The 13,263-nt window shown below is 43.7% G+C and overlaps 1 protein-coding gene across 4 annotated transcripts in view; it reads left to right on the top strand.

The window, feature by feature from the left end:
- Window positions 1-9,478: 9,478 nt before the first annotated feature.
- reln (reelin) overlaps window positions 9,479-13,263 on the top strand; it is a 93,704-nt gene continuing 89,919 nt past the window's right edge. For 3 of the 4 annotated variants that reach the window (XM_038706800.1, XM_038706799.1, XM_038706797.1), the window contains exon 1: window positions 9,479-10,022. In XM_038706800.1, coding sequence (XP_038562728.1) covers window positions 9,770-10,022 — 253 coding nt within the window. In that variant the 5' untranslated portion in view covers window positions 9,479-9,769. The remainder of the gene's footprint in view (window positions 10,023-13,263) is intronic. The other variant, XM_038706798.1, reaches the window with a different exon arrangement.

The following is a 13,263-nucleotide window of genomic DNA, read 5'->3' as shown; positions in this document are numbered from 1 at the left end:
GAACTTGTATGTCAGCAAACTCACTCATAATAACTATATCTTAATTTTCTTGCATCTTGTGTGCAGTCAAATCTTGCATTTGCAAACTTTTGAGTTTTTTTATCTCTGCCCAAGCCTTCTGTAATTTGTACTGTAAAAAGAACTACCTTTATTGTCAGCAAATAAACCAACAGTAAAAACCATGTCTGTGTCATTTACGGTCTCAAGACACTCAAGTGTCCTTGTGTGCTGGCCCGGCAAGAGCATTGATGTTTGTGACTGCTGCCTTCCCTCTGTGACAGGACATTGAGTTTTTGGGGTGATCCTGGTTGGTTTTATTTACACATTGAGCAATGCACCCCACCTTTTACTCCTTTCAGGGGGGGACAAGCTTTTCATAGGACTAATTGGAGTGTGCAAGCCATCACAGCTGAAGTGCTCCCGCAGGGCTTCTCTTTTTCTTTTTCTCTTTTCTTGCCTTCTCCCCTCCTCCAACACCCAGGCTTTTATTATCATTTGCCATATCAAGTAAACAACCTGTTAGTGTAAATTAAGGTCCAGTGAGTGATGAAGCGACACATCCAGCCCCTCCTGCCTCCTCTGCCTCAGCTTTTCCTTCTCTCCATTGCCATCACACTCTTTCCATCCCTTTGAGCTCTTTCCTCTTTTGTGCCCCCACCCTCTGTTCTGCCTTGTTTAGCACGCAGCCTTTTCAAAGACAGTGGTGGTGGTGTGTGTGGATGCAGGGGGCCTGAAATGAAGATTGAAGTGGACAAAAAAGCCCTGGTGCAACCTTGAGGTGGAAATTAATAATGATAAAAATAATTACTGCCCCACTCCCCTCGCCCACGCCACCCCGACCTAGTTTTCATAATGGAGAACGATAGCCCCCAGTTGCACACCACGGGCGTGTGTTTAAGTGTGTATTTGTGTCTGTGTTAGTGCACATTGGGGAAGGGGCTACAGAATGGCCATGGTGTAGTAGGGATGGATGTAGGACAGGACCTACATGAAGAAAACACAGAGGGCATCAGGTACAAGGATATGTGTTGCTGTTAATAAAGACTGCTACAGGTAAAACAGATGGTTCTCCTGGCATACTCTCCTTCTCTCTCTTTCTGCCTTTAGTGTACCAGAAAAACTTGTGCTGATGTTCATTCTGTCTTAGAGAACCTGGATCTTGCTCACTATATTAAGGTTCCTCATTTTGGGCATTAATTGTGTGTGTCTGTGTGTGTGTGCGTGTGTGTGTGTGTGTGTCTGTGTGTGTGTGTTTGAGCACTGTGACGACTTGTATTCAGCAGGGGTTTGTGGAACATACGGTGAACACTGTGCTGTGACCGATCTCTTCTAGCATCTCCGATCAGAGAAAGCTGCTGAAGGTCACACACAAGAACACATACACTCACTGGCCACTTTGTTAGGTACACCGGTTCAATTGCTTGTTAACACAAACAGCTGATCAGCCAATCGTATCGCAACAACTCAATGCATTTAGGTCATGTAGACACGGTCAAGGCAACTTGCTTAAGTTCAAACCGAGCATCAGAATGGGGAAAGGGGATTTAAGTGACTTTGAACATGGCATGGTTGTTGGTGCTAGATGGGCTGGTCTGAGTATTTCAGAAACTGCTAATCCACTGGGATTTTCTCAGACAACCATCTCTAGGGTTTATAGAGAATGGTTCAAAAAAGATCCAGTGAGCAGCAGTTGTGTGGACGAAAATGCCTTGTTGATGTCAGAGGTCAGAGGAGAATGGACTGGCTGTTTCAAAATGACAGGAAGGCAACAACAACTCATATAACCACTCATTACAACCAAGGTATGCAGAATACCGTCTCTAAACGTACAACACATCGAACCTTGAAGCAGATGGGCTACAGCAGCCGAAGACTCCTGTCAGATAAGAACAGGAAACTAAAGCTACATTTCGCATAGGCTCACCAAAATTGGACAACAGAAGATTGAAAAAACATTGCTTGGTCTGATGAGTCTAAATTTCAGCTGCGACATTCAGATGGTAGGGTCAGCATTTGGTGTAAACAACATGAAAGCATGGATCCATCCTGCCTTGTATCAACAGTTCAGTGTGGTGGTGGTGGTGGTGGTGTAATGGGGTGGGGGTTATTTTCTTGGCACACTTTGGGCTGAGAGCCTTGAAGGGCAAAAAGACGTTATATTCTGCTGCCTGCCAACCAATAAGCAAGTGAAACCCTCTAACTTTGCACATCGAGGAGGAGACAAGCCTGGGCTGTGATGAGGGATTTCCCCAGAAGGTAAAAGTAAACAATTACCGCAGTCCAGCGGCGGCAGGGACCTGGCGGTTTTAAACTGTAGAAATGCGGCAGCGGATGCTGGAACATTATATGGATCAGATATGCCCAACAGTTTGTGTTCATATTTTTCTTTTTCTTAAGTTGAAAGGTGATCCAAATAAAATTTGACTGCTTTTGCGGCGTCTGTACGGGGGAGTCGCGGTGTGAGCAGCTATGTTGGTCTGTTTGCCCTCCAGGTCACCATGCCCTCCAGGTCACCACGCATGTCACGTGACTGAAAACTATGAATAGACTCACATTTGTACTAATCGGATTTCGCCTTATGGCCTTGTTCAGATGTTGGCCTCTAGTTTGAGGGTGGTAGCCTTAAATGCTACTAGTAGTGCTACTGTTGTTGTGTAGAAGTAAAATCTGTAAAACTGCTGTATCAGGCTAAGGCCAAGGGCTTACAGTAGTCTACCTGAAATTTGTGATTGCACATATTCAGTTCTATTTGATGCGGACTGCACTGTGGAAAAAACTGAGACAGGATCAACTTTTTTTGCTCTAGTCCTATGTATCTGCATACCCGTCAATTCAGTGGTCTCAGTGAGATTAATGAAGACAGAGTGATTTTGGCTAAATAAGTGGGGCTAATTAAAAATAATTATCTGTGTGGGTTGTCAGTCTACCAGCCATGTAAACTATCCTGTTTGTTATTGTTACATTGTCTATCCAGAACACACAAAGCATGTTTTATATAAATTAAATCGAGAAGCTACACTTAATGAACTTTATAGTTTGCTGGTTCTTGTGTGTGTTAGAACATTATATTGGGCACATATTATTGAAAATTATTGTCAGATTTCAAAACTTTTCCAGTGAACCTGTTTACTTTGTTGCTTGGGCAAAACCAGCTCCCCATTCTGACCCATCGATGCCTTACCAAAACTTCTTTCAGACCAAACAAAAGTCTACTTGTTGATGTCTTAACTGCTTCCTAGGCTCAAGTCTTTTGCTTTTGCAACCCCAGAAGATTCAGTCCTTCTGGCTTACTGAGACCTTTCTGCTGACTAAGAAGGTCTCTGGGCTATCCAAGCCTGAAAATCTTTTTTTCTTCATCCACTGCTGATGCTCCCCAGCAGGTTCTACAGTTTGCACCGTGACAGGCACAGAAGACCCTCTGGTCATCACTCCGAGTAGCCTTCGTAGCAATGGAAGTCTTTGAACACGGCCTTTTCAGATTCCATGTTCCCGACCTCCCTGCAGGAAAAATCCTCCCAGGATTCCCACACAGTTGCATAAATGTCAGTCTACCAGCCATGTAAACTATCCTGTTTGTTAATGTTTATTTTTTGTTACATTGTCTATCCAGGACAATGAAGCATGTTTTTATATAAACTAAATAGAGAAGCTACACTTAATGAACTTTATAGTTTGCTGGTTCAGTTGGTGTGTTAGAACATCATATTGGGCATAGGTTATTGAAAAGTATTGTCAGATTTCAAATCTTTTCCAGTTTGCTTAGTCAAAACCAGCCCCCCATTCTGACCCATCAATGCCTTACCAAAACTTCTTTCAGACCAATCAAAAGTTTGCTTGTTGGTGTCTTGACTAGGCATTCATGTTACATTTATCACACTTTTTATACAAAGCAACTTACAATTGCTATACATGTCAAAGGTCTCACACCTCTGGAGAAACTAGGGGTTAAGTGTCTTGCTCAGGTTGCACACAATGGTGGATGGGTCACAGTGGGGAATTGAACCCTGGTCTCTCACACCAAAGGCATGTGTTTTATCCATTGTGCCATCCCCACCCCAAGGCTCAAGCCTTTTGCTTTTGCAACCCCAGAAGATTCAGTCCTTCTGGCCTACTGAGACCTTTCTGCTGATTAAGAAGGTCTCTGGGCTATCCAAGCCTGAAAATCTTTTTTCTGCATCCACTGCTGATGCTCCCCAGAAGGTTCTACAGTTGCCACCGTGACAGACACTGAAGACCCTCTGGCCGAGTAGCCTTCGTAGCACTGGAAGCTTTGAACAAGGCCTTTTCAGATTCCATGTTCCCTCCCTCCCTCCAGGATTCCGACGCAGTTGCATAAATTCGAGCCTGTCATTGTCAGGTCCAAAACTCCAAAAGAGTGATGCTCAATAGTCAGCTGAGGGTCAACTGTTATCAGTGGATAACTGCTGACCGCAAGTCAGGACATTGAAATAGAGGGGAAGGAACACTCACAAACTCCTGAATGACACATCCACTGCGGACTGTGGACTTTAGGAAACTTTGCCGGGCCCCACTCTCTGGCAAACCTGAGGCTGTTAAAGAGCTCCACAGTGGCAACCGGCCAGCAGTGGGGGAGATTCTAAAATGCTAAAAGCTGAACAATGTTAAAACATTGTTGGACTGTTTTTGGATTCATGTTCACTTATTAAAACGCATAAGTTTAAAGCTGGACTCAAGGCTGTAGCTACAGTATGGCAACATTTACAGAGAGGAATGCAATCAAAGCTGCAAATTGTCTTTGTATGTGCTTCCCTTGGACCAGATAATCAGTCATAATCTTTGTTACACAGACGACAGCTTTATATTTCAGTAAAACCAGATGACTTCAGCAATCTATAAACTCTCCATCTCTCCATAACTCTTTCGCTGCTATAATGGACTGGATGTCACTAAACTCCCTTCAACTTAATTCTGATGAAATAGCTTCTCGTCATTGGCAGTGAAAATGAAGTATATTGGTCCACTTGCCTCCTATGTCAAACCAAACTCTTGAAATCTTGGTGTTATATTTGATCCTCATTTGAAATTTCCACAAAGGTTTTTTAAAACTAAGACCAGTACTTCTGTCTTAGAATGCATCATTCAGCCGCTTGCTTTCTCTCAGCCGCTCGCTTTCTCTCATTTGCTCGGCCTCGTGCTTGGGATACGCAGGGGGCTGCCAGGCGGTGGGTGTCACTGGGGTCATCACTTGCGCGCTGATGTTGATGATTGCATGGCATTTTGGCGGTTTGGTTGCCCGTTCCGCGGTCGGTCCGGGTGCCGTTATTCTGTGGGTTCCGCCTTTTGCTTTCCGACGGCATTGCGTTGTCAATTGGCATTTGGATGGCTGGTGTCTTTGTCATTTGCAGGTTGGGTCGGGGTCTTCTGCATTCGTGTCGCGATTCGTCTGGGAGTTGACTTCTTTCCCACCCCTATTGGCTACTGGGGGTCTTGCCTGCCTGTTGCTGGAGTCGGTGTGGCGCGGTTATGGCATCCCACTCTCACTATGAACTACATTCTGTAACATACTTATGTACGCAAACATATATACACACACATACACATACAGACACACTCACCAACACGCATTTAAATTAATTGTTATTATTTCAGTCCTCATGGCGGTGCTGTGTTGTTTTTTTATGTTACCTGATTTTTTCTTGTTTTCATTTCTCTCTCAATTGTCTTCCTATGTCAGCTGTTTATTGCTACTGTTCGGCTGGTTGTCTCTTTGTTTTTGTTTGTTTGTGTGTTTATTTTTTGTTTGTTTGTTTGTTTTTCTCTGCCCCAAGCCCCCCTCCCCATTCTCTTGCAGGTTTTGTTGCTTTCTGCAATTGGTGTTTCCTTCTGATATTTCCTGGTGTCCCCAACCCCCATCCCCGTTCTCTTACAGGTGTTGCTCTCTCTCTGTGCTGTGTGTTTATGTGGTGTTTCTATTCCCCATCCCCACGTCTGTCCCCTGTCTGGCCAGGTGACAAATAAATTTGAATAAATAACAATACAGACAAAGGAGTATATTAATACTCTCTTGTTAGTAAAATCTGTCTGGCACAATATGGTATCCAGCTCCTCATACTCATACCAGGCTGCCGGGCAGGACAGGTTTATAAAAAAAAAAAAAGAAAAAAAAGAATGCATCATTCAATTTTCTCCCATCTCAATTTCTGAATCAGAATCAGAATCAGAATCTGGTTTATTGCCAGATACATTTTCACATACGAGGAATTTGCCTTGGTATGAATTGGTGCTTACAATACACATAAAACATAATAGTAATATAAATATTTAAAAAGTAAGGAGATCAAAAAAATTTAAAAGTATACAAAAAATATTTAAAAAATACAATAATACTATAATACAATGCAGTGCAGTGCTCTTTTCACTTGCCTGAGTCAAGCTTCCCTGGCACGCCTACAGCTTGTACAGAATACAGCTGCTAGGCTTTTAACTAATCTATACTAGTCGTATATCACACAACGCACCTATTTTAACCTCGCAGCACTGGCTGCCAGTTAAGTTCATGATAGATTTTTTAATTATTTTAATCACTCATAAGGCAATGCAAGGCTTAACTCCTGCCTTAATTTCCAAGCTACTAAGCCCTAACACCACAGAGCGGCCCCTTCCAACCAAAGCCTTTTAGCTATACCGTGTGCCAAATGTAAAACAAAAGGTTACCATCCTTTTGCTGTCCTAGCACCCAGACTCTGGAAGGATCTCCCTCCTCCCATTAGATCAACTGAGCCTGCTGACTGTTTCAAAAAACATTTTAAAATCCACACACTTAGGTGAGCTTTTCGAAATCTCCAAATGGTGTACTTCAGGCGGTGTCTGGCTGCTGAATGTTTTCTGTGGTCATATGTGTGTTGCGTTTGTAAATGGGTGTATGTGTGTGATCTTTTAAATGCTTTTCTCTGTATGACCCTTGTATGAACCTTGCGTTTTTATGTTTATGCTTAATATTATGGACAGCACTTTGTAACCTGTGTTAAAAAAGGTGCAATATGAATAAAGTTTTACTTACTTACAAGGACTTAAGCTCTTTAAGGAGTCTCACCCGTGAGTTAATGCAGTTAGATTAATTAAAAGTGCTAATTAAGGCAATGAGGAGCTGGAGGGTGGCTGTGGACTGGTTGAGAGGAACTGATAACCTCTAACCTCTCTCCAGTCTCAGCAGAATAGTCCACCTAGCTGACCTCAAAAGCAACTGGGGAGGACACACACTGTCTCTAAAAAGTTACTGCCTCCAGTTAGACCATACACTGTTTCTTACTGTACTTTCTTTTCCATTGCTGTTCTCATAGCAATATAGTGCACATTCATGACACTGTGTTAAATTGGCATGCTAAAACAAACATTACAACACACCTGGTTATCATGAAGCCCCTGTCATACTTTCCACATCACTTAATTTAGCCTTCTGATGTTGTGTTGTCCCATGGGCAACAGGGGTCTCGTCACAGTATCACCCTCGGCTCTATATGATAAAAAGAATTGCTTTGAGCAACTGTGATGACTTAGTTCTTTAAGGTTTTTTAAGGTTTTAGGAGACTATGGGAGTTACTGTATGTAATGTCCATGGATGAAAAAAGCACAAAACTGAAGAACTAAAACTCACACACCATGTCATCAGGAATAAAGTGTACTCAGTAGAGAATGAATTATGAAAGACCATAAAGATGGTAATGAGATCACTGAGCAGGCATTTGAGGGAGAAATGAGGAACCTCAGAGTAGTCAAAAGTAGATAGTGTTATGCTAAAGCTTTTTTCAAAATCAGACTGTAACTGTATTTGAATAATTTCTAAGCTGTATAGTATTGATCTCTTATTTCTGACATTTCAGACAGTTATTTTTAAGTTAATATTGCTCAGCCTGGCCACCACAGTAAGAATCCAAAAAGTGATTGAAGCTCCCGTTTAAAGTTACATAATAGCCAGCCTTCTTGGATATCGGGATAGCTATGTGGATAAACATGCTGACTGGAGCTGGCCTGGGTGCAGCAGCTGGCCTGGCAGGTGAATTGCTTCACTTGAGCAAAATATAAATCTTTCTATACACCAAAGCAGAAAGCAACAAGAAATTGGCAGAGATACATTATATCGTACGTATGAATTTTGCTTCTGTGTGCATATCTGCGGATGTTTCCATGAATGTATATGGACATGTGTGGGGGGATGTCTATGTGTGTGTATATGTGTGTGTGTGTGTGTGTGTGTGTGAGAGGGAGAGGTCCAGGGTTTAGACTGTGAAAGCATCTGGCCATGCCGGCCTGGCTGTGTGCTCCTGCTGTGGGTCAGTCAGGCTTTTTGGACATGAAGTGCCTGTAGTGTGTATGCAGCTTGCTGGCTTGGGAGTGTTTATGTTTGTAATAGGCACTTAACCACACAAACCCACCAGGCAGCTAAAGAGAAACGCCAGAGGAGATGTGCGGTAGTATTAACAGCAAGTTCTTTAAGTTTCCCCCTCAACCGGGGGGGTATAGCGTTACTTAGTGTACTTACACACAGTGAAAGAGACAGAAGTGAAGTGAAGAGAGAGAGAGAGACATGGAGGGAGTGTGAGAGTGAAAAGGATGAGGGGTGGCGTTTCATGTTGTTTTAATTTATTCACAGATGGAAAAAAGAGAGTGGGGGGGGGGGGTACAGGGTGGGTGAGAAATGCTTATCCATCATTTGGTGAGTTGGAAGAGAGACTGGTGGGGGAGAGAAAGCAGCATTATGGCTGGTGTCTGCACCGTAGTAGTGGGTTAATCTAGAGCAGAGAGGCGGTGCACGCTGCTCTGACAGGGAGAAAAAAGTTGGAGAATCCTGTGGAAAACGAGATTCTGATGGAAAACCCATGAAAAAAGCAACAGTAGAGAAGAAGAAAAACAAATGTGAGTGCTGCTGAGGACTAGAGGAGAGACAGAGAGGTACAGGGTTGGAAAAAGAGGGAGATTGAAAGAGGGGAGGGGGACGCAGGCAGACACAAGGAAGGAGAGGGAGGTGAAGAGAGCGGAAGAGGGAGGGAGGAAGGAGGTGTGATAGTGGGTGGGAGAGGAGGAGACAGTCTGGTGGATGGGCAAAAAGACAAAGGAAGGAGAGGAGAGTGAAAGGGATATGTCAGTGGACTGGTTAGGGATGAAGAAACTAACAAATGCATAGAGATAAGACAGACAAGATCTCAGGAGAGGGATACAAGAGTGAAATGTGGAGTAACACAGTGGTTTAGTGAGAGGTAAAGAGAAGGAAAGAAGAGAGGGGGGAGGAAGAGATTAAGGAAAAAAGCAGAGTGATAGACTGGCAGAGAAGAGGGAGGAGAGAAGAGCTGGATGAGAGAGAGGAGGGAGGCCGTCTCAAAGAGCGCATATAGCACGCGTGGAGCTGGTGTTAGAGCGACAGAGAGAGGGAGGGGAGGGAGGGGAGAGAGGGAGGGGAGGGAGGGTGGGAGGAGAGAGGGAAACAGAGGGAGGGGGTGAGGTATTTAAACGCTGGAGCAGGACAGCACAGGCGAAGCTCTGAACTCCCTGAGAGTGAAGGTAGGACAGGGAGAGGAAGCAGAAGAACAGAGCTCTACAGTTTTCCTGACAGCCAAGCCCACACACGTAAATATTGCACAAACAAACACACACAGACGCACTCTCACGCACGCACTTTTGGACTTTGGACTCATCTGTGGACTCCAAAAGCTGTCCTCTGGAACTCTACCTGCGCCATCCTCGCTCCCACTCATCACTCTCCTCACCTCTTCACCCAACACCACTCCCACAATCCCTCGCTTGGTGAGGGCAGATGACCATGGCGCGGGCCTCTCTCGGGGGTGCCTTAGGCTGTGCCCTGCTGGCCCTAGTCTTGGGGAGCAGCAGCATGGATTTCGGGGCGCCCCCTGCAAGCTTCTACCCCCGTTTCAACCCCTTCTTCTTCCTGTGCACCCACCACGGGGAGCTGGAAGGAGCCGGGGTGGCAGAAGGTGGGGGAGAGGTGCTACTCACTCTCCAAATTACGGGCAACCCTACCACCTACACCCCTGGACAGGAGTACCAAGGTGAGCACACCCTGTACGGTGTCCACTTTTTTTTGGTGCATGTTGAAGAAAATGGGATTGTTTTTTGTTTTTTTTTATCAATTTGTTAATATCGGTGATGAAACACATATAAAAGAAAAGTGTTTAGTTGATCTGATAGTTAATTTACATTAGTAGTATTTTAGAATAGTTTTCTGTTGTAAAAGAATTGCACTTTGAAATTGTACAGGTTTGTACAGGATGAATAGACATTGCTGGATTGTGCTAAAATTGTTATTATGCATGAGATACATTTTACATTAAAGAATATATAGAAATATAAAAAAACAACTTCATGATCAAGAATTCTACACACACATGTGTGCCATGAATACATTTTCTTGCAGGTGTTTGCTTCAGACGTGAGGTACTGCCGTGATGTGTGCATATGGGAGTGTGCAGTTTGTGTGGGGTGGCTGTTGATGGAAACCAGCATTTATGTAACTGTAATAAGTAGTGATGCTGAGTGGGGCTCCTGTTCAGTGCCGAGAGCAGCTTTGGTGTTTTACTGAGCTGTGATCCTGATGCTCCATGTGTAGGTGGTTTCTCCACAGGGCTAACAGTGAGATCCCTCCAACTGAATGAGAGAGAGAGAGAGAGAGAGAGAGAGAGGGAGAGTGAACACTGCGAGTGCGAATGGACAAACAGAGAACCACAGAAAGAGATGCTCTCTCTGATAGAAATAAAGATTTAAATATCAGTAAACCATGCATAGAGTGTAAGAGGTGACATTATTAATGTCCCCTTTCCCACACTGATGTGCTGACACCTGGTCCTGGAAAAAAGATCCCCTCTGACCTACCACACAGTGTCATCATTGCTCAGTCACTCACTCTCGCCATTTAACACTGAGTACAGTGACCCTCACAGGCCACCACAGACTGACTAAGGTCACATTCCCATGCAGCTATCCTCTTTTCTAAGTGGTGGATGTATACACACGTATGTATATAAAACTATACATTACTGATAATATCTTACTTCCTAAATATACACACATTCTGTGTACATTGTTATATCTTTTCCTGACTCTGTCTTTGTTGTATTGCACCTAATTTTATATGGCATTGGATTTATTATGGTTCATCTGCATTCCATTATCATGGCAAATAAACTTCTTGATTTCAAAAAGGATATGTGCAGCAGAGTTTGTGTAATTGTATATAGAAAGAAAAGGATATGGGAAGGCCAGGAAAACAGAGCAGGAAAGGAGAGGAGTCTGGAAAAAGCAGCTTTATCCTCTGTCTGAAAATAACAGCCCAGATCAACCCTTCAGTCAAGCACCTTTTAACTGGGTCCGGGCTTGTAGGGAGAGCGGGTGGGGAGAGATTTGAATAACTAGCTGGTGGATGGGAGGGATAGAGCGCACGGAGAGGTTTAAATAATTAGCATTAGAAATGTGGTGGACTGGGAGGAGGGAGAGATTTAAATAGGGACACGGCTGGGATCGGATAGAGTAGGGGGAGATTTAAATGACGATGAGAGGATTGAGCAGATAAGATACCAGCAGCGGGGCTTGCACAAGAAAATGACAGGGTTCCAAGCTGCTCACTTTATTTCTCTGTCCCATGTTTTGGCACATAATGGCAGCTCATTGTTAAATTTCTGGGGTTTTGACTGAGTTTGCATGGGGAAGGAAGGATAAATGGCAAGTGAGCAAGTGCAACGTGGCTGGCTGTGTGCATAGTTGTGCAATCAGGAGCAATCCCAGTCTCTCATTTCCACCTCTTTCTCATCTTTGCAAACCTTTATGGTTACATCCATCCTTACATGTTCTTACCTTTGTCACAGCCAGGTTCATTGTGACAGGAATTGGGTGGTTTGAGGGCTAGATATACAGGTGTTGGATTGAGAGTGGACATGTATCTGCTTGCTCTGCTGAATGCAGAATGAGAGAAAAAGATAGAAAGAGGAAAACAGTAAATCACATCTTCTGGTGGCATGAAGGAAATGACATGGAAGCCTTTGTGCCATTTCTGTCCAGTTCTGGGAATGAGCTGTTGTAGTTCATGCTTCTTTTATTTGGTTTGATCTCAAATGTTTCTCATTGCTTTATATGTGCTCTCTGGGCTTTGGTTTTGGATTACATTTGGTTAATCTTCTAAAAGCAACGTGTGATCTAACCACTGAGAGAACTGCATGTGGAAATGGTGGGCGGAAAGCATTAGAGATGCTGGCCATGTGGTTGTTGAAGAGCTGTAGAAAAGAAAACTGAAGAAAGAGTGCAAAAGAGAGAGGTTGTTAGTGGAGGGAAGGAAAGTTGACCCCTTATAAAACAGGAGGTGAGTGTCTCAAAGAACCACCTCAGGATTCAGTGCTGAGCAAGAGAAAGATTCTGTGTGGACGATTTGTCGTACAGTAATTGGGTTTCTGACCTGACCTCACTGCCTCTTGCTTCTCTGTTGCTTTTAGGTGATAAGACCAATGTGTGGGCAGTGTACTCTGTGTGTGTGTGTGTGTTTGTGTGTGTATGTGTTGCAGACGAGATTACGGCGTTTAGCTATCAGAATGAAATAACGAAGAGAGGTTGCGTTACTCTCTGTGTGAAATGTTTGAGAGGGTGGGTGTATTGGCAGGGTCATAGTGGACAAAATGGAATACTGTGGACACTGAACTGCTGGGGAAAAGAACGAGGAGAAAAGAAAGGATTTGTGAAGATTTCTGTGCTTGCATTCAGACTTTTGGGTCAATCCTTGTACAAGATAAATGGAGACCAAGTGTCACTCACACACATTCGCCCACATACAGCCTTATCTTTCAGAAGAGAAGAAGCAAAAAGAAGTAAGGTCACACTGGGATTTGAGCCTGTCCTCTAAATAATCAAATGACCCTTTTGAACCACTTTTGCTACACTCAGGAAGCAGTTCTTTATTGCAGTAATGTCAAAGCACTTTTTTACATTTTGTCTCTGACCTCTTTTAACCCTGTTCTGGGAATGTCAGATGTTTGCCATACTGCAACCGCATGTTTATAGGAAACAACATCAGAATACAACACCCAGATCCCTGTTTCTAAATCAGTCAATCAGAGAGTGCATTTTACATTCTTGTTGTTTCTTGTCCGCCTGCTTTGGAAGCATTACATGTTCATTTTCACAGATGAACAACAGCGTTCAAGAAGGGACGATGACACAGCAGTGGGAGAACAGGAAGAGGCAAAAAAACTGACTGTTTTAGTATCAGACATGGCCTTTCCAGTAAAGCACATTGGCTTTAAATCATGA

Source organism: Micropterus salmoides, unplaced genomic scaffold (genome assembly GCF_014851395.1).
Source record: "Micropterus salmoides isolate LMB-PRFRI ecotype aquatic unplaced genomic scaffold, ASM1485139v1 Ms_hic_scaffold_8, whole genome shotgun sequence".
Taxonomy (NCBI): Eukaryota; Metazoa; Chordata; class Actinopteri; order Centrarchiformes; family Centrarchidae; genus Micropterus; species Micropterus salmoides.
Note: the sequence above shows the minus strand (reverse complement) of the source record. Positions and strands in the feature narration are given on the sequence as shown.